This window comes from Macrotis lagotis, chromosome X (assembly GCF_037893015.1).
Source record: "Macrotis lagotis isolate mMagLag1 chromosome X, bilby.v1.9.chrom.fasta, whole genome shotgun sequence".
Taxonomy (NCBI): Eukaryota; Metazoa; Chordata; class Mammalia; order Peramelemorphia; family Peramelidae; genus Macrotis; species Macrotis lagotis.
In genome coordinates this window covers 253,423,769-253,446,468 of record NC_133666.1, presented here as the reverse complement: position 1 = coordinate 253,446,468, position 22,700 = coordinate 253,423,769, and the positions used below count along the sequence as shown (strand labels likewise).

General features: G+C 37.6%; 1 protein-coding gene across 1 annotated transcript in view; it reads right to left on the bottom strand.

The window, feature by feature from the left end:
* The window catches only part of CD180 (CD180 molecule), a 38,875-nt gene extending 18,054 nt beyond the window's left edge, over positions 1-20,821 (bottom strand). Inside the window, exon 1 of the mRNA XM_074199633.1 lies at positions 20,610-20,821. Within this exon, the coding sequence (XP_074055734.1) occupies positions 20,610-20,699 (90 nt within the window). The 5' untranslated portion in view covers positions 20,700-20,821. The remainder of the gene's footprint in view (positions 1-20,609) is intronic.
* Between the last annotated feature and the right edge of the window lie 1,879 nt (positions 20,822-22,700).

Sequence of the window (22,700 nt, the reverse complement as noted above, 5' to 3'; positions counted from 1 at the left end):
ACCTTACTTTTAAAAGTTTTATTGAAACAATAGACAATATATTTTGATTTCCCATTTTAGTGAGGGCTCTGTAGTAGCTTGGCTTCATTTATAAAGTATTTAAAAGTCTCATAAAATTGCCCTTTGGGGCTGCATGTGACCAGCAGGTGAGTTTTGGACAGCCTTGGATCAGAGAATGAATAGCAGCATATTACTGCCTTGTAAGGAACAATGAAATGAAGACCACAAGGAGACAGGAGAAGCCTTAAATGAACTGTTGTAAAAGGAAGTAAGAACAGGAAAAAACCTAGTAATTGGAAAGAACAACAATAGCAACAATTGTAAATTTAAAAATGGAAATGAAGATCATAACATGATTATGATGACCTGAAGAAGAGATATGAGTGGATAACTGGATGTAAAATGCTGCATGTTTTTCTAAACAGTCAACAAGAACTTATAAAGACTGGGCTGATGGATTTGTTAGAGTTACTGAAAAGCTTTTTCCACCTTTTCTTTTTAGTTTAAAGGATGACTCTGGAGGGCATGGGGTAGGGATATATTAAAAATGAAGGTGACATTAAAAACTAAAAATATTAATAATATTTTTTAAATAAAAGGAAAATTTTGTTTACACTTCTATACCATTTATTACTCATCCATTTTTCAAATTCACCCTGTTCAAAAGTGAATTTGCTGAAGAATTTTTGTTGTTAAGTGCTTTTTCTGTTGCATATAATTCTTGGTGACCTCATTTGGGGGTTTCTTAGCAAAGATACTGGATTAGTTTGCAATTTTCTTCTCCAACTCATTTGACAGGTGGGGAAACTGGAGCTAGCAGGGTTAAATGACTTGGTCAGATCATGCAGCTAGTAAGACAGAATTTTAGGATTATATATTTATAATGTGGGAGTGGCCTGGAGTCAGAAAGACTCATTTTCCTGAATTCAAATATTTCTTCAGACATTTACTAGCTGTATGACCCTAGACAAGTCACTTAACTCTGTTTGTCTCAGTTTCCTCATCTGTCAAATGAGTTGGAGAAGGGAATGACAAACAACTTTAATATTTTTGCCAAAAAAAATCTCAAATGGGATTAACCCAATTGAAAAATGGAAATTGTAGAGTTGTTTAATCCATGCTCCCATTTTATAGATCAGAAAATGGAGTTCTATAAGAAGCAAATGATTTACCAAGTGGCGGGCCTGGTAGTTGAACCCAGGTCCTTTGACTCCAAAAGTCAGTGCTCTACCACTGTCCTACACTATCTACAGAATGTCTTCCTTATTTCCTATTATACCTTTTGGCCTTTTTTATTTCACTCCATGACATTATCATTTCCCCATTTCCCAAAGTAGAAACGGAAGTATTATCTTGGACTTTTCCCTCTCTCTTAAAAACTGGTTATCTTTAGGTCACTTGAACTGTCCACCTCTCCCTTCTGTTGTTGTTCTTAGTACCTAACATCTCATTACCTACATCACCATTTTCCTAGCTCAAACCGAGTCAGCTTTCATGCCATTCCACCACATGTTCAGTTCAGCAAAACTTGGCTACTCATCATACCCAATAGTTGCCCCTTGCTGTCCTACCTTTGGGTCATTTTTCCCTCTACCTAAAATTTTCAACCCTTGTCTTCAACTGATGAAATAATTTTTCAAATGTAAAGGAAGCTTTCGATCATCTTCCTAGTGATTTCTGCTTTCAGATACTCAATAGCATGCTCTTATTGACTTGATCTATGCCATTTCACAATTCTAATTATAAGGATCTTATAATATATATATATATATATATATATACATATACATATACACAAACACTCATGCATATACATATATATATATAATTTAACTAGCACTTTTATACTTATGAAATACTTCATATACTTTATCTCATTCTATTCTAACAACAGTTTTATGAAATAGATATATTATCCATATCCAGAGAAAAAAACTATGGAGTCTTAATACAGAGCAAAGCACACTATGTTCACTTTTTAAAGCTTTTATGTTTTTTCTTTCTTCCTCATTTTTTTCTCCTTCTAATTCCTCTTTCCCATTATGACTAATGGGAAAATATGTTAAATTTGTCTGTATGTGTACAACCTCTATTAGATTGTTTGCTGTCATGGGGAAGGGAGAAGGAAGGAGGGTAATAGAAAAACGTGGAACTCAAAACTTGCAAAAGGATGAATGTTGAAGACTGTCTTTGCATGTATTTGGAAAAACATTTAAAAAATTTAAAAAAGAAATAGATATGGTATTGTCGGTATGATATCCATTCTACAAATGAGGACACAAGGCTCAGGGAAAATAACTGACCTATCTATCTATGCTCACACACATAGTGTGTGTTGGAGGTACATTTTTTTATTGATATTTTATTTTTCCAAATACTTGTTAAGGAAATTTTCAACATTCATCCATATGCCTGTGTATATTTTTAAGTTACAAAATTTCCTTCCACCCTTCCTTCCCACCCCCCACCCCTCAGCAGTGAAAAATCAGATTAATATTGTACACACATTTGTGTTAAACATGTTTACAGATTAGCCACTTTTGGTATGAAGAATTAGGATTAAGGGAAAGAAATACATAAGAGATATTTTTTAAAAATGTGAATGTACTTTTCATCAAATTCTGAAGGGTTTTTTGTTTTGTTTTGTTTTGTTTTGTTTTTCTTTCTCTGGATGGCGATAGCATTGTCCTTAGCCAGTCTAATACAGTTGCCTAGCTCTTTGAGCTGCTGAGAGAAGCTGCTTCCATCAATGTTGATCATCTCCCAATGTTGTTGAGAATGTGTACATTATTCTCTTGGTTCTACTCCCTTTGCTCAGCATCAAATCCTGTAATTCATTCCATGCTTCTCTAGAGTTCGACCATTTATGATTTCTTATAGAACAATAATATTCCATAATATTCATGTACCATCTTGCTTAACCATGTACATTTCTTCAATTTCTAGTTCTTTGCCACTACAAAAAGAGCTGCTATGAATATTTTGGAACATGTGGGACTTTTCCCATTTTTTATGATTTCTTCTGGATATAGGCCTAGAATTGGAATTGCTGGGCCAAAGGGTATGAACAGTTTTATTCCTGTTTGGTCATAGTTCCCATATTGTTCTCTAGAATGGTTGGATCAGTTCACAACTCCACCGACAAAGCATTGATGTCCCAGTCCTTCCACAACCTCTCTGATATTGATCATTTTCCCTTTTGTCATTTTAGCCAATCTGATAGGTGTGAGGTGATACCTCAGAGTTGTTTTAATTTGTATTTCTCTAATCAATAATGATTTGGAGAATTTTTCATATGATTATAAATAGTTTTAATTTCTTCATTTGAAAACTATCTATTCATATCATTTGACCATTTATCAGTTGGGGATTGGAGGTAGAACTTGAGGTTTTCCTTCTTCTGTCCTCCACTTACTGTGCCACAGTGCTTCTCAATCTGATCATTTAACTACTTCTAACTAGATTATAAATTCAGTCAAATCTTGAGTATTTAATCTTTGCATATTTCTGAGCAAAAGGTAACCAAGAGTAGCACTAAGAGAACTCAGCCAAAAAAAAAAGACCTGGGTTCAAATCCTGCCTCTGATATGCCATCTGTGTAATCCTGGACAAGTCACTTAACTTCTCAGTTCCTGAGCCCTGAGAATCTGGAGGAGTATAAGTTATTGAACAGCTGCCAATCTGCCTTGGCAAGAGTTTTCTTTTTGAGAGGAAGGAAAGGAACAAGCATTGATTATGTGCCAGCTCTGGGCTAAGTGATTTTGGAAATATTATCTCATTTGATCCTTATGACAATCTTGGAAAGGAGATGCTATTATTATCATCCTAATTTTATAGTTCAGGAAACTAAGGTAAACACGTTTTTGCACCTTGGAGGGTCACTTGGCTAGTAAGTATGTGAGGTAGAATTAGAATTCAGATCTTCCTGATTCCATCCAGCACAGGACGCAACTCTCCCTAAACAAAACAAAATGTTTTCCCATTACTTTCCATAGAGCAAATTGTTGTTGTTGTTGTTTGGTTATTTTCAGTCATATCCAACTTTTATTTCCCCTTTTTTTGGGTTTTAACTTAGCAGATACTTGAATGGTTTGCCATTTCCTTCTCCAGATAATTTTTAGATGAGAAAACTGAGGTAAACAGGGTTAAAAGACTTGTCCAGGGTCACACATCCTGAGGTCAGATTTTAATTCAGTTCTTCCTGACTCCAGCTTGATTCTCTATTCACTATGCCACATACTTGCTGGTTTAATATTAAAAGTGGTAATAAAAGAGGAAAGAGCTGATGATACATGGAAAAAAGGAAGAACAGCCCTTGAGTGAAATTCAAAAGATGCCAAATTAGAATGTGATTTCAATACCAGCAAGCAAAAAGAAAAGACAGATGGATCTAAAGAAGTTAGGAACACAGCAGAAAAAAGTAAACTAAGGTCCTGATTGAAATATGCAAATGAACTCCCGTGGGGAAAGACAACTGAAAATACAGATGTAGCACTCAGTGAGTGAGTGATGCTTTAGGTTAATAAAAAAAAAAAGTTTCTGTTCTGAGATAACCTTGGAGAAGCTAAGAGAAGGCCAGGTTCTGAGCTGCCTTTTGATACCTAAGGGTCCTGGGGTGAGACAATGAGGGCCTCCCATGATTGATGGAGAGCAGGATGCCATTGATGCAGGGTAGTCTTGCCCATTATGGGGAGAGCAGTAAGAGCCTCTCCTGCTAAGCGTTAGACAAAGACACACCATGACTGCTCTGGTCTACTTGATAAGAAGCCAAAGGAAAGAGAGTAAGTCAAGAGAGGATACAGAAAACACCCAGAATAGAAAGAGGAAGTCCCCAGAACTGTTTAAAGGAGTTAAAGGGAAACAACAGAAACTGGCAGCATTGTCAGTGACTGATCAAAAGGAGGAAGCAACTCCTGTGGCTGGGGTTCTGCCCACATTTTTGTTTTCTCCTGATGCCACTACCCTAAATCTAATTGCCCCGACTGATTCCATACCATTAACCCCTTCACATCATGACTTTCCCCATGGAGATTTTGATATATCACAGATCAGCATCAGAAATTAATTGGGAATTTCTTGGGAGTTTTGTGGAAACTGCAGAAAACACATAAAGACCAGAAGATGACAGAGAAAATATTTAGTAACTCAGAAATGCATAAAATATATATATATAAAGTATTGCATAATATCAACATATTTTATCATTTAATACCTTAGTAATTCAGACTTCTTCTCTGGTACAAAGAGAGGACCAAAAAAAATTATGAAGATTATTCTAGGAATGGGTGGGGATACTATACCCATAATCCTTTGATGTGGAAGGGATGACTATATGATGCTATCTGTGGAGTTAAGGGTCAAAAGAAATTGAAGGCAGAGAAAAAAATGGAAGACAAACATTGGGATGGTTTTCAGTTTAACTCAATCTGACTGTGACCAAAGGAACCACACAAAGCTGTTCTTCCTTTCTTCCACACACTTCCATACACAGTCCAGTGAGGCACAGGTCAGATTCCATTTTCTTATTGTTCCAGTCTGTCTTGGCTGGGAGTATAAAGGGTGGTAAAGAATATTGGCAGTTAGTGAAGATCAAATAACCAAGCTCCTTCTCTTACACACACACACACACACACACACACACACACACACACACACACACACACAGACATTGAAAGAAGTAGAGAAGTTTGGTCTAAGGCAAAATGTGAAGTTTTGGGGTTTTTTTTTGGTGCCTTCATCTGTCCATTCCTATCTTCTTAGATCTTTGTGTACCTTCTGCACTCTCTTCTCTGGCACCAAAAAGCCTGTTTTCTCTTCTCTCTCTCTCTCTCTCTCTCTCTCTCTCTCTCTCTCTCTCTCTCTCTCTCTCTCTCTTAGAATATAGATTTTCAGACTTAGACGTATAACTTGAGAGTGTTTTGCCTGAACTCCTTACTGTAATTGAAGAATTTGAAGCCCAGGGAGGTTGTGACGTATCTGAGGTCAGTCATTTTATAAAAAGGAAAACCAGTGCTGGAATGTGAATCTCTTGACACTGATCTAGTTGTGTACCCTTTCTAGGATACCACTTATTAATTCAGAATTATGAAGAGGATCAAATGAGATAAAGAAAGCAAAGTGCTTTGCAAACCTTGAAACATTTTATAGATGAGAACTGCTATTGTTGTTCAGTCATGAAATGAATAGCAGATCATGGACAGGCCAATACTATCTGTGGAGTTTTCTTGGCAACTATACTGAATTGGTTTGTCATTTTGTTTTTCAATGGATTAAGGTAAAAAAAAGAATGACTTAACCAGGACCACACAGCTACTAAGTGTCTGAGGTCACATTTGAATTCAGGTCTTCCTGACTCTAAACCCAGTGCTCTATATCCGGAGCCAGCTAACTGCCTTTGTGCTATTACTATCCCTCAGGAAAGGACCTGATAAATCCATTCAGGTTAATGACTCCTAAAGAAGAAATTATTATTATTATCATTAATAATCATTAAGAATAATCATTAAATGTATGGCATGGAAACAATGTAAAGGCTATCAGACTGCCTTCTGTGGGGGTGGGGGAGGGAAGTGAGATTAGGGGGAAAATTATAAAATTCAAAAATAAATAAAAAAAGAATAAATTGTTAAGAGTAAATTAATAATTAAATGGCAATTTAAGGTTTGCAAATTAAATCTTTCTCTTTCTTTCTTCCTTCCTTCCTTCCTTCCTTCCGTCCTTCCGTCCTTCCTTCCTTTTTCCTTTCTTTCCTTCTTTCCTTCTTTTCTTAATTTGTATCCTCAGAGCTTTCAACAACTTGCATATAGTAGATGCTTAATAAATGTGAATTGAATTGAATTGAATTATTGAAAGTCCTGTACTCTCTAATGGGAGAATGTCAAGACATGGAGGATCTTAAGATCACAGTATATAGTATATAGTGCCCCTTTAATAGGTGTTTATTGATGAGATTTGACTTGGAAGGGAACTCAGAGATAGATCTTAAAGTTGAACCCTCTCATTTTGTGGTTGAGAAAACTGAGATCTAGAGAGGAGGAGGTGATCTGTTCATGGTCATAAATGTAGGAAGCAGCATGAAAGACATTTGAATCCAGGTCCTCTGACTCCAAAATCCCTCACACTTTTTACCCTCTTAAGGGCAGAAGGAAGAGGAGGAGCTTAGCCCTTTGGTGGTCCCTGAAAATGTTGTTGCAGTTAGGTCATACAGTGGATAGAATGCAAGGTCTGGAGTCAGGAAGACCAATTCAAAGCTGGCCTCAAGACACTTAGCCCTGTTTGCCTCATTTTCCTCATCTGAAAAATGATCTGGAGAAGGAAATGGCAAAAACACTCTAGTACCTTTGCCAAAAAAGAAACAAACAAACAAAGCAATTGGGGTCAGTGAAGAGTCACTTGGACATGACTGAAAATCCACAGAACAACAATAGCAAAAATCTCATTGTGAAGGTGGCCACCTGGTTTAAGGCTGGCCATGCTTGGTTAGAATCAAATCTTTTGTTCATTTGGATCTGAGAAGGGAGGAACAGGGTGGTATTTACTCACTTGGCAGGTCATAGCAAAAGAAGATGGACCTTAACTTTGAACAATTATACGATAATTTAAGAGTTCACAAGGTTATTTGAAGAAGTATTTAAAACTAGACCATTTCAGAGAGTGGTTAGAGTAGGATTAGCCTGGTTGACCTTGTGTTACAGTTTTCTATTGCCTTGAGGATAAAAATATAAATTTCTCTGTATGATTTTTTTTAAAGCCTTTCAGGATCTTACCTTCTTAGATGTATCGCCTGCTCTGTCTTCCCAATTCCCCATTTCAGCTCCTGCCTCTCTCTCTCTCTGTATCTTGACCATAGGCTTGGCCCCATTCCCTAATTGAAATATACTCCTCTCTTCTAAAGGAATGATTGTCCATTTCCATCTCATTTTACAGATGAGTAAATTGAGACAAACACGACTTACCCAGGGTCACACACACACACACACACACACACACACACACACACACACACACACACACACACCCCTAAGACCAGATGTGGTATAAGTCTTCCTGACTCCAGGACACCCTAGCTGCCTTCTTAGGGAGCCTTGACTTCCTTCAAGCTAGACTCAGATCCTACCTCCTAGACCTAGAGGAAGACTTTCCTGATCTCTCCATTACTCTGAAGCTGTTAATGTTCTGGTTCTTCTCAAATCTCTAGTACTTCACCCCAAGTAGAAAGACTCCTTGGGGGCAGAAATTTTTATCTTTGTATTCCCATGCAGTCATTTTCTATGAAATTTTAGGGACCACCCAAAAGACAACCTCCTCCCCTATAGCTAAACACTATGTCTAGGATAGTGTTTCATAAATGCTTGTTGAAATGAATGTAATAATGTAGTTTTATGTGCTTATATTATATCATTCTTCTAAACTGTCAGCTAAATGGCTACAGGAACCCTTAGACTTGAATTCCTTGAGGGCAGATACTGCTTTTGCTTTTGTTTTGTGTTTCTGGCATAAATTCCTTCCAACTCGACACAGTCAAGTTGACAACCTAGCCTTATCAAAATTTTGTCCTTCTTTCAGCATCTAGCAGGAGCTTGGTTACAGAGGGAACCTGCTGAGTAATTGATGGAATTATAAAAAAATTATATTTAACATATTATATATAAATATGTAAACATAATGTTTACATGTAAATAATAATTATCGGATAATACAAAATAATTATAAGTTAATTATAACATGTTTTCTAGTTTTAGCCCATTTGATTCTCCAAAAAGCTTGCTAAGACATTATCCCCATTTTACAGAAGAGGAAATTGAGGACCAGGAAAGTTTGTCAGAATCAACATGATAAATGTCAGAGGGGAGATAGAAACCTAGGTGTCTCCTCAATTCATGTTAGCGATTACTATAACTCTTCTGCCCAAAGAAATTCTTTTCTCCTCCTCTGCTAAGTACCACACTGCTTCCTCCATAATGGCTCATAGACCTGGTTCAAAAAACTTATTATAGTGCCTTGTCTTCATTGACTGTTTCTAAACTACTCTGTGTGTAACTTGTTTGTACAACACTGTTTGAATGTTGTCTCTCCAATTGGATGGTGAACTCAAGAATAAAGACTTCTTTTCTTTTTGTTTGTAATTTTAGTGTTTAGCCAAGTTTAAAAATATTTATTGACAGACTCCTTGTTATAGATTTTTTTTCTTATCATTTTGATTGTTCCCTTGGTTCTTACACAAGCTAACTAGAAACAAAACCGGAAATGTTGCTTGGTGCTTTCAGATTTTAGTAAGGGATTTTTATTTAGATTTCTCTAACAAAATAAGTTATCAAAGGCCTGTAAAATCTTTCTTTCTGGGGATCTCCCAGAGACATTTTATAATTTTCATTGCTGTTCTTCAGCCCCTTCTCATTTAGCTTCCTGGTTCAGGAGAGCAGATCCCTCCCAGACCTAAGGGCCCCTATCATTCATTCTCCCTGAAGGCTCTTGCTCTCTCTCTCTCTCTCTCTCTCTCATCTTTCCCTAGTTTTTATCTTCTGCAGTTTCAGCAGCTGTGAATTTGTTTCTGATACATCTTTACTGTCTTCCCTTAGAGCAGTGAAAGAAAATGACTGCTTGGGAAGGAGTTACAGAGCTTCTGCCCCCCCCCAAAGGAAATGTGATAAAATGGAGAGAGAGCCCTGATTCTGAAGTCAAAATTCAAGGATTGCATACTATCTAAACCTAGAGAAGCCCAGAGAAGGGAAGCAAATGGTCTGGGAGCTCACACATGGAGGAGCCAGGGCTCCAATCTGGGGCTTATGACTCCTCTCCACAAGTCCACTCTCCAAGGATGATGTGACCTTAGGTCATCTCAGCAAGTTCTCTGCTCCAAAGAACTTCAGGTAAATCTTTCACTTTAGATAAACCATGGCCCAGGTTAAATCTCATTCTCCTCTCTGTGAATCGAGGGAAATGATGCATTTATTCCTTACTTTGTAGGGTAAAGTACATAGAGCATTTTATAATTCAAGGCACTAAATGGACAGTCAGTTATTAACCTAATTCTGGTTTCCAACATAGTCAACTGTGTTCAAGCTTTGCCTCTGACTGTGAGACTCAAGACAATGGTCTAACCTGTCTTGGGATTCCTAGGGAGTCTCTAATGTCTTTTCAAGAAAAAAAAATTATTTTCATAGTAATGCTAAAACATTTTAATTTCTAATATGATAGATAGCAATAGATACAACCCACATAAATAAAATTTCTTTGGGACCCCCAATAATTTTTCAGAGTGTAAAGGAGTCTTGAGACCCAAAAGCTTGAGTTTCTTTGCTCTCTAAGACTGTAGTTTGTAAAGGAGTTGACATGTCCTGGTAAAGGGAGTTTCCTTCTTCTGGAGGTGCCCTTGTTAATGAAATCACAGAGTAAGATTCTACAGATAAGATTTACAGTGGTATCTGATTCTTTGTGACCCATTTTTTTAATCTTTTAAAAGGCAATGGGGTAAAGTGACTTACACAAGGTCACACATCTAGGCAAATCACTGAGTGTCTGAGGTCAGATTTGAATTCAGGTCCTTTTGACTCCAGGGCTGGTGCTCTATTCACTGTGCTGTCTGGCTACCCCTGACCCCACTTATTTTTGTTGTTGTTGTTGTTTGGCAAAGTTACTGGAGTGATTTTTCATTTCTTTCTCCAGCTGATTTTCACATGAGTAAACTAAGGCAAACAGGGCTAAGTGACTTGCCCAGAGTCTCACAGCTAGGAAGTAACTGAGGCCAGATTTGAACTTGGGAAGATAAGTCTTCCTGACTCCAGACTAGAAATTCTATTTATTGTACCATTTAGTTGCACTTATATACGTTATGATTACAAATTTATTTTAATATGAGATTATCAAAAGAGAAGCCAAAAAGAGAGAAAGTGACTGATATGAGTCAGGGCTAAATGACTGTCAAACCAGCTTTTTTTTCTCCTCCTTTGAATGGGAGAAGGGGATGGGAAAGGGGAGCAAATCATTTTCCCTCTCTAAGTCTCAGGTTTCTACTCTGTAAAATGAGGGGAGTTGGACAAGATGATGTCTAAGGTACCTCCCATCCCCAGATCCTGAGCATTGCCTTTAGAGAAGGGGAATGCACAAGAACTCACAAGCAATCATTTTCTTTCATTGCTCTAAGAGAAGATGGTGGTAAAGGTGCATCAGTGACACATTCATGAGCATTAGAAGCAGGTAGCTGAGACTGCAGGGTGATAAAACTAGGAGTGTGTCTACAAATGAATGAAAACCATGTTTTATACGTTTGCCTTCTTAGCCTGAATAATAAGCTGATCACAACGAAAGGTCTTTGGATGAAAGGTTTTTAGAAATTTGTGTTAATGCGGTGGTTAGGAAATTATAATTGAATCATAGGTTCATAGTTTCAGATCTGGAAGAGACCTTAGAGATCATATAGTTTCACCTTCTTTATTTTATAAAAGGGGAAAGTGAGGCCTAGAGGGGAAAAAATTTGCCTAAGGTTAGTCAACTAATAAATTAGTAAACCTGCAATTCAGACTGATCTTCCTTCTCCAAATTTTATGTTGTATGAGTATTTACCTCATATTCCCCTTCCTTTCTCTCTCTCTCTCTCTCTCTCTCTCTCTCTCTCTCTCTCTCTCTCTCTCTCTCTCTCTTCCTTTCTCTCTCACTTTCTCTTTTTTTCTTTCTTCCTTTCTTTTAACATTTCATCATAGATATTGGGGAACCACTATGTATAAATTGTTTCTGCTGATTTCAGGCAATAACTGAGTTCCTCTGTAATTTATGTTTCAGAAGAATTCCCTGGAATGCTATTGGGGGGGGGGCTTCAATGAATTGTCCATAATCTCACAACTAATATAAGGTATCCCAAAAGTCTTAGTGCAGTTTTAAGCTTTAAGAAAAAATAAATGCTACCAACTTATTTTTCAAATCATTTGAAAGTTTAACTAAGTTTAACTATTGCTATTTCTCACATGCTTACTGAGTTTCTAAATTTTGAGAGATAATTTTAATTTGAGCAAGATGGAATGCCCTGTGATCATGTGTTGCTGTATGTTGACACTTTCTCAGACCCCAGGATTACTGGAGTGAATCCTTTTGCTTTTCCACCTCCATTACCTGATCTATCTTCACTAGGCTTTTTTCTTGTTGGGTCATCAAAACTGTCATGCATGCATCAAAACCTTGTTCTCTGAATGATTTTAAGACTAAAATGCAATCTTTTTTGGTCACTATGCAAGCAACTGGTGAAAATATTTACAAAATTCAAAAATTTACTTAAACAATGTTCAACATGAAGCTGTGGTCATATGAAATTTTAATAGGAAGCATATCAATATTTTAACAATATAATTAACCTTTCAAATGTTACTTTTTATAAGTTAGTAGGATTTGTATTTCTAAAGTTATTAAAGTTTAAAATTGCATGAAGACTTTTGGTCAGAAGTAGAATTTGAGCCCATCTACTAAAATCATTCCCCTGTTGCCTTTTCGTCTATACTAAAACGAACATATTTTTCAAATAAAAAATCAGGATATGTGGGTTTGCCAAAACATGTTATTTTTGCCAAGCATTATTAGAAGAAGCCTTTCTTTTCTTGAAATTGCAATTTCCATGGCCAGTCCTGGGCATGTATATGGTTCCCATATATATGTTTTCAATACTTCCAGTCTTTGTTATCTAGCTGCAATGCTGCTTCTTCCATGAAACCTTCCTTGATTTCCTCACAATTCTGATTGAAGTTATGTTTCTCTTCTGTATTTCTCATATCTCACTCTGTATTTCTCATATCTCATTCTGTAGTTTAACTATTAATATGAGGCAGGGTTTGCTTCATGTTTGTCTTTGCATCACCAGGGAGTAGAATGTATTAGATGCCAAATGAGCTGAGAGACCTGCTATGGACAGTGCCTTCCATATCCAGGAAAAAAAAAAAAACTGCTCCTGAACACTTTCTTAAAACTTAAGTTTTTCCTTCCTGTCTCATGGTTTTCTTTCTTTCTCCTTAATTCTAATTCCTCATTAACAAAATGACTAATATGTAAATATGTTAAATACAATACATGTAACAACTTTTACTAGACTGTTGCCATGGGGAGCGGGGAGGGAAGGGAGGATGGTAGAAAAATGTGTAACTCCTAATTTGCAAATGAAAAAATGTTGAAAAACTATAGCATGTAATTGGAAAAATAAAATAAAATTTCAATTAAAAATAAATACTGGTTGAAATGAATTTAATGAAATTGAATATAGTGAGTTCTTATACTAGACTCTAAGTTGAACAAGGGCAGGGATTGGGTCCAATTTATCTTTGTATCTGCTTCCAGTTTAGTATAATGTTGTGATATCATTAGTATTGGGAACTTCCAAAGTAAGAAAACTTCCTCTCCCAATATGTAGACAATATGGGTCTTCACTTTCTCTGTACCTTATAGTCCCTAGAGTTCCTTAAAGAGCTCGATATTTGTTCACTAGATTATGGTTAAATTGACTCAATGAGAAGATATACAAGGGACCAAATTCAGCTATGGCCAAATGGTGATAGAGGAGCCTGGAACTTGAGAATGGGAAGCTGAAGACCCAAGAGCTACCCATGGGAACTGCCTTCTTAAGCTACTCAGAGCATTTGAATAGGTTCCCAGCTCAAGGTTTTTGGTTATTTCTTGGATGATTACCAAGAAACATTGCACTAAGTTCCTAAATTTCTAAGTGCACTAGTTGGGCTGACCTTGGGCTGCCTAGCAAAGGGCTTCTAGTGAATCTCACAGAGTTCCTGACTTTCTCCCCTGATGATGGATAAACTCTAATCCCCAAACCTAGAACATTCATGGCTTCCACAAATTTTCAGGACCCCATACCTTGCTACTCAGATTTACTTTCTGCTTGTTCAGAAAATAGATTGTTTAATTTTTTTTTTATTTTTGGGTTTTTTTTTTTGCAAGGCAAATGGTGTTAAGTGGCTTGCCCAAGGCCACACAGCTAGGTAATTATTAAGTGTCTGAGGCTGCATTTGAACTCAGGTACTCCTGACTCCAGGGCCTGTGTTCTATCCACTGCACCACCTAGCTGCCCCCAGAATATATGTATAGGCCCAACCTAGCCAAAATGACCTAACCTCTCTCATCTCCACCTCTTGGTTTCCCTGCCATCCTTAGTTAAAGATTTTCTTTCTTTCCGGATCACCTCCCTCCCCCAATTGATTTTTTCCCATTTATCCTTTATATAGGGGCAACTTGGTGATGCAGTGGATTGAATGCTAAGCCTAGAATTAGGAAGATTCATCTTCCTGAGTTCAAACCTGACCTCAGACACTTATTATGAAATAACTTTATTTGTATCAGTTTTCTCCTCTCTCAAATGAGTTGGAGAAGGAAATGGCAAACAACAGCATCTTTTCCAAGAAAACTCCCAATGGGGTCATAAAGTCAGACATGATTGAAACAACATGAGCAACAACAACATACATGTAAAGGAAAAATACCATGCTTTCATGAGAAGCCTTGTTCATTTCCTAAAGTTGAGTTTTAGGGAGACTATTCTTTTTTTTGGTTTTTGCAAGGCAATAGGTTAAGTGGCTTGCCCAAGGCCACACAGCTAGGTAATTATTAAGTGTCTGAGGCTGCATTTGAACTCAGGTCCTCCTGACTACAGGGCTGGTGCTCTATCCTAGCTGCCCTGAGACTATTCTTGTTTACAGAGAAATACTAGCATGGGTAGAAAGGGAATAATCCTCACCACAGTTGTCCCCTCCTTCATATAGAATTCCCACAAATTCTGGCACTAGAGGACCTTTGTTTGACCTCTGAATTTTGCTGCCTTTGAGATCTTGGGTATTTCTTCATCTATAAAATAAGGTTGTAATAGATATACCCTTAAGATCATTCCAGATCTACATCTAAGACCCTATCCTCTTTGTGCTGCTCAGATCCTTTTAGACCTAGGCCATAGAATCTCTCTGGGACTGTTTGTTTGTTTGTTTTGTTCACTGAGCTGGTGGGCTATTAGGGCTATTTCCAGTAGAGAAGACTTGGTCCATGAGCTACTGATGAAAATGAGGACTTTTCACTGTGTTTGGATGTTTGCTTCTTTAGCCTTTGAAACCCAAGGGATTTGAAAAAAGAAAGTGGCTAGGGTTTAAGCCGAGATTCCTCAAAATTTCACCTTGTAGTAACCCAAATGACTTCACAACTACAGGAGGACCTGGTAGCCTCTAGGAGAAGCAGGATGGAGCATAAACTCTATTTTCCTCCATTTTCTTCACCCCTAAAATAAAACTAATTGAGAAGGCAAGGGCTAGTAACTCTAACCTGGTCCTGGAGGGAGTCAGTCCTGTTGACTCTCAGGGATACAGAAAGGCAATTCTCAGATGGGCTCTACTTTCCCTGACCAAGGCAGCTTGGAGTCCATTTCCAGAGTCCCCAGGGTCAGTTCATACAATCTCAGAATTAGAGGTTGAAGGAAACTTATCCTGTCCAGCACTCTCATTTTACTGATGAGGAAACTAAAGCTAGGAGGACTTAAGGAACCTTTCAAGCTCACCCAGTTGGCACACAGGCATGCTATGTAAGCCCTTTGACTCCAAGATCAGAATTTTTTCTACAGCATCATGCAACTTTCTAGTCTTAGTGGGATTGCATATTTTATATATCCCACCTAGAGCAGCTAGGTAGTATAATGGATAGAACATTAGTTCTGAAATCAGGAGGACCTGAGTTCAAATTTGACTTTAGACTTTAGCTGTGTGATGTTGGTCAAGTCACTTAACTCTTAAACTTTGCATCCATAGATGTTAACCCAAAGAACATTTCTTTTTTTTTATTTAAATATTTTATTTTTTTGTTTTTCCAACTGCATGCAATGGTAGTTTTCAATCATCCTGATTTTTTTCTGCTTGCTAGACCCAGATGACTCTGGAGGAGAAAGTGTGGCTGGTGATTTAGTACAGCACCCCCTCAATCAAATCCAATTCATTTGCTTGTCCTGGCATCACATTCCTGATGTTATGGTCCTTGAGAGTGAAGGATAAAAATCATTACCATCCCCACCCAGAGGGAGCTGAACTGATGATTTTTAAGTAAAACTAACATAAAATGAAGTGATTAAAAAAAGAAAGAGTAATTGAAATATATTTCTAAAAAAGAGAATAGAGAAAACAGAAAGCCAGAAAGAATGTCAACAAGATAGAATGCCTCTGAGAGCAACAGGTTGAACCTTTATTTAAAATGAAAAACAAACTTTTCAGAGCCCATTTTGTTCTTTTTCTGTCTATTATTTAAATGTGCATATTCTATATAGTCTTGGCTATACTCCACATTAAAATAAAAATGAATAATTAAAAAAAAGTAAAAAGAAAACCTCAAAGGAAGGAATGGTGCCTCTTTGCCACAGTCAGAGTGCTGGCTTATTAAGGTACAGCAATTTTCTGGTCATGTCTTGAATTGAAAGCTGAGTTTTCAACAGAGGTTGATCACTGGGTCATGGATCCAGTTAGATATTGAAAGATTTCCCCCTTCCCATGCATGTATTGTGTAGATTTGTCATTTTGCCCTGTTTGTCTTTAAGGATGTCTTTAAGAAATGTTCTTTGGGAATATGGAAAGGCAATTCTCAAATGAAGAAATTAAAGCTATCTATAGTCATATAAATTTGCTCTAAATCATACACCTCTCAGATTGACCAATATGACTAAACAGGACAATGTTTAGTGTTGAAGGGGATGTGGGATGTAGGAACCTGGGACACTAATGCATTGTTGGTGGAATTGTGAACTGATGCAACCTTTCTGGAGAGCATTTTGGAATTGTGCCCAAAGGGCAATAAAACTGTGCCTACCCTTTGACCCAGCAATACCACTGCTAGGTCTATTTCCTGAAAAGATCATGGAAAAAGGTTAAAAATGCCACATGTATAAAAATTTTTATAGTAACTCTTTTTGTAGTGGTAAAGAATTGGAAATTGAGAGAATGTCCATGAATTGTGGAATGGCTGAACAAATTGTGATATATCAATGTGATGGAACACTATTGTTCTATAAGAAATCAAGAGGTATGGGACTTCAGGAAAGCCTTGAAAGACTTGCAAGAATTGATGCTGAGTGAAGTGAGGAGAACCAGAAGAACATTATATACACTAACAACAATATTAGGTGATGATCAGCTATGAAGGTCTTGTTCATTTCAGTAGTACAATTATCAAAGACAGTTCTAAAAGATGTGATGGAAAATGCCATCTATATCTAGAGAAGTATCTTTGGAGTTTAAATGAATACCAAAGCTTAATATCTTCATTTTTAATAGCTGTCATATATTATGTTATTTTTATCTGTTTTTTTTCTTTTGTTCTTCTTTCACAAAATGATTAATATGGATCTATGTTTAGCATGGCTATACATGTAGAGCCTATATTAGATTGCTTTCTATCAGGGGCAGGGGGAGGGGAAAAATGTAAAATTTAAAACCTTGCAAAATATTATTGTTGAAAACCACCATTGCATGGAGTTGGAAAAACAAATAAATAAAATAGTTAAATAAAAAAAAATGTTCTTTGGGTTAACATCTATGATATCATCAAAGTAGGCATTTCACAATGTGGAAGTTTTCTGCAGTAATGCAACTCATTTGTTATTTAACAGTCTTAGAGATTTGCTTGAGCACTGTGAGCTTAAGCTACTTGTCTTGTGCAGGAAGCTAATATTAACTAATCAATTAGGCGGCAAGAATTTATTGAGGGCTTACCTTTAGGTGTGGAAGGGGACACAAAGGGAAAGAGTCCCTTCTTTCTGAGAGTTTACATTTTTTTAGGTTTTTGCAAGGCAATGGGGTTAAGTGGCTTGCCCAAGGCCACACAGCTAGGTAATTATTAAGTGTCTGAGGTTGGATTTGAACTCAGGTACTCCTGACTCCAGGGACAGGTGCTCTATCTACTGTGCCACCTAGCCACCGCAGAGAGTTTGCATTCTAAAGTAAATCAATATGTATACAAATAAGTATATAACTCAGCAACTAGCTGGCAAAGTCGAAAGAATGATGGGTTTGGATTCAGGAAGTGTCATCTTCCTGAATTTAAATCTAGTCTCAGACATTAGATGTATAACCCTTGGCAAGTCACTTCACCCTGTTAGTCTCGGTTTCCTCATGTCAGAAGAGCTGCAGAAGAAAATGGCAAACCACTCCAGTATCTTTCCCAAGAAACCCCAAATGGGATCACAACAAATTGAATACAACTGCAAATGACTGAGCAACAAGGACACACACACTATAAATATGTGCCTATCATTTAATGTGTATATATCATTGACTGAAACAGCTTTTTCTGATTCCAAGACCAGAACTCTACTTACTACACTATTCTGTCCTTAATAAACATCTGTGGTGCTGTCAACTAGTCTTAGTATCTAGACCAAGTGTTCTTAAGTTTTTCCATTTCAGAGACCCCTTTGCCTATGGCCAGAAGCATAAATATATGCATTAAAAATACATAGGATTACAAAGGAAACCAATTATATTGAAATTAGTTATCATGATTAAAAAACCACAGGTTCATGGATGATGAGTGAAAAACCTCCAATCTGGTGAACTCTTCTCATGTTCACCACTTCTGTTCCTAGTTTGACCTCAACCTAACCCAAGTCTACAGAGTCGTTGTGCTGACCTCATTGCTATATGACTATGAAACCTGGATAGTCTACCAGCACCACATCAGGAAACTGATTCACTTCCATTTAAATTGTCTCAGAAAGATCCTGTAGATCACCAGGCAGGAGAAGATACCAGACTCTGAGGTCCTTTCTCAAGCTTAAACTGCCTAGCATTCCAACATTACTACCAAGAGTGGAACTACAATGGGCTGGACAACACATTGTTAGAATGCCAGATGTACACTTGCCAAAAAAAAACTACTTTATGAACTCATACAGGGCAAGCACTCACAAGGAAGTCAGAAGAAATGATACCAAGACACCTTGAAGGTCTCATTGAAGAACTTTAGAACTGATTGTACAGCATGGGAGACACTAGCACAGGACCACCCAGTATGGTGTGCCCTCATCAGTGAGGGGGCTGCTTTCTATGAGGAAGGCAGAATTGAAGCAGTTCAAAGGAAATGTAACATTTGTAAGTTTAGAGTATCCAGCCCATGTGTTCACATGGACTATTTGTGCCTGACCTGTGGTAGAGTATTCTGAGCTCATATTAGTTTGATCAACCGCAGTAGGACATATTGTAATTTGTCTCACACATGGTAATATCATTTTGGTCTTCTTTGATAACAAAGGACAAGAACCAACCAACCTCCTCATTTGCCTAATTCCAAACCATCTTTACTCCTGCTTCCATGTCTTATTTCAATATATTTTATATTGTTGTTTTCTGTTACTACTAAACTCCTGTTTTCAGATTGTGTTCTTTTAAACTAAGCCTTCTCTTCCCATAGCCAACCAGCCCTGTTTCTTGATTCTATACTGTTTTTAGTAGCTGATCTGACTTTTCTGGCCTTATCTCAGGAAATCTCAAATACTATCCTTCAGCATGGTATCTGTTCTCAGCCATTAACCTCATACCAAACCCCAATCCACCAAGGCAGCCCACTTGGTCACATGGAGGCCCAGCAGCCAAGTTGCAGGTTCATCCACCATGGAAACAATTGTCAGACAGACCTTGAGCACTAGAAAAATAGATTATATCAGGCAACCACTCAGGAAGAGCTGAGAAGGATGACTGAGAATGGGCATTTGATGAAGAAAGGGAAAAATGATTGAACTCTGCAATAGTCCTCCTTAGAGACAACTCATAGTTTCAAAAACACAGTTTGAGTCCATAAAAGTCAATTTGACTCTTCTCTCCTTTTTTTATTCTTTGTGTTAGAATGGCAAAATGGAGATCTGTGGGATAAATTAGGGACCAAACAGAGCGATATAAATCCATAGGATTTAGAGTTGGAAAGGTCCTTGGAGTTGTAAACATCTCAAAACCAAAAATAGGTTCACTCCACACTCTCCATACTCACATACATTTATTTGCTCATTTCTGTCTTATAAGTGAGGAAGAAACTAGTGACAATAAAGCTTGCTGATATTTTGCCTTGAGACACTTTCAATGACCCATTTGCATTTGATGCCTTCCATGTTCACTGGAAAGAGATCATGACTTACTTTCAGAAAACCACCTATTGGTTCTCTTAGGTTAATCACTGGTCCTCAGTTCCCTAATTTAAAAAAAAAAATGAGAGCATTGGAATGATCTCTGAGGCTTTTTCTAGCTCAAACATTCTAGATGCCTGAAATAGAATTTTTTGAGGGGCAAGACTGTCTGAAGCAAAGGATATCCCTATACTTTTCCTTCCTTGACATGGAATTTGTTTCCCATTCCCCATCTTCTCAACAATCCTGTTTTTATCTTGTCTGAGATATCTGATTTACTCCCCATGAAGGAAAATCTTGCTATGTTCTTCATTCTCCTGTTATTGAGGTAGATTGAAATGTAGGATGCTTAAACTCAGGCCAGATTCCAAATTAAGTATCTGGATTTCGCTTAGAGAAAGACTATTCCTCTTCTCCCCCAGAATTCTTGCCCCTGTGTTCCTTCCATTTTTCTCCTTGCCCTCCTGCACCCTTTTATAAAACTCACCTCAGTGCACATCTGTGCTGCAAGTATAGTTCCAACACATGGAGGAGTCAACAGACTGACCAAAAGTAGATAGCACATGGAGCCTGCCATCACAAAGGCCAATTGCCCTCTGGTCCTCCCTCTTGAATCAAACAGTGGCCATCAATGAAATGCACCACAGACCAGGAACTCTAAGCAATGCGCTATTAAAAAAGTGAATGCATGGGTCAAAGCTTTCACTCTTTGGGCAGTTCCTCCCTCCTCTCACAGCAAAAAAGAGGAAATCTCTCTTGGCCTGGGCCCTCCCCACCCACCCACCACCAAGTTCAGTCCCACTGAGAGTAAAAATGATTATCACAGCACTTCCTGAAGGCAAACCTGTTATGCTTGAGCACTTCCCTAGGTTAGATGTTCTCATCCTGGGTCCACAGATAGATTTTTAGGAGATTCCTGAGTTTGTTTGGGAAAATATAGATACATACATTCATATATATATATATATGCATATATCTAATCACTATAATTAGTTTTCTGTGTAATCCTTTTTGTGCTTTAAAAATGTTGATTCAAGAAGAAATCTATAGACTTCACCAGATTGTGGAAGGATGGGAGGATTGACACCAAAAAATGATACCAAAGAACCCCTGGTCCAGGCCTGGGGATGGGTAATAGAATTGGTTCCCAGGCCAAAAATTCATTTTGATGTGGATGAGTTTTAGCGTTTTGACTGATTCTGAGAACTTTCTGCCCCTGAAAAAGCTTCTGGGAAGCCAAAGATTGTGTGTGTGTGTGTGTGTGTGTGTGTGTGTGTGTGTGAGAGAGAGAGAGAGAGAGAGAGAGAGAGAGAGAGAGAGAGAGAGAGAGAGAGAGATTAAGAGAGAGAGAGAGAGAGAGAGAACTTTAATTGGTTTGAGGAAGTTTCATACAATAACTGCTTGGAACAAGGTGAAGTGTGACTAGAGTAGGGAAGTGCTCTTACCCCACAACCTCAATTCATCCACCAATTCTTTTCTTGAATACTCTGGGTTTATTTGACACTGTTCTTCCCTCTAGTTCTCTTCTTACTTATTTGGCCTCTTTTTCAACTTCAATGAAAGATCATCTATTTCTTATAAACTAAAATGAGCTGGAAAAGGAAATGGTAAATTACTCCCCTATCTTTGCCAAGAAAACCCCAAAAATGGAGTCCTGAAGAAAAATGGGGTCCTGAAGAATGGGACATGACTGAAACAACACAACAACAACAACAATAGTCACAGTAGATGATCTTAAAATTCTGTCCTGGGTCCTATTCTCTTCTTTCTCTATCTTCCATTTCTTAATAATTTCATCAATTCTCCTGAATTAAATTATGATCTCTATACAAATGACTCTCTTGGGATATAACCATCCCCAAAAATAATTGTGTGTTTTTCTCCTCCCTCCAAACCCTCCCTTCTTATTAAATTTCCTATTTCTATCAAGGGCAATATAATTTTTCCAGTCTTCCAAGTTCATAACCTAAGTGTTATCCATGATTCTCCACATCACTTCATCCCATATATTCAAACATCAGCCAGACCTTGCTGTTCTATATCACATCTTCCAAATGGCTTTAACTTTTTTTATTCATATAGCCATCACCTTGATACACTTCTAACTCAGTCTACCTCAAGTCACTCCTAACTTCAATCCACCTTCCACTCAGCTGCCAAAATTATTTTCTATAAGCACAGATATGATGATGTCATTCCCCTAATCAATAAACTCCTATCACTTCTGATTAAAATACAATCTACCTTTCAAAGTACCTTACTTTGCTCAACCCAATCTCTCTCTCTCTCTCTAGCCTCATTGTACTTTCATCCTTCCTGCATTCTATGGTTCAGAAAAATTGACCCTCTCTCTGTTCTCACACAAAGCACTAAAATTCTCACATTTGACCATCTGTACTAGCCATCCCCATACTTGAAATTCTTTCCCTCCTCCCCTTTGCCTATTGTGATTCCTGATTTCCTTCAAATCTCTACTCAAGCATTGCTTTCTACCTAACACTTCTCCTGATCCAAGCACCACCCCCCTTAGTGCTCTCTACCCTTATATATTTTGTTTTTATTTTGTATTTACTCTGTA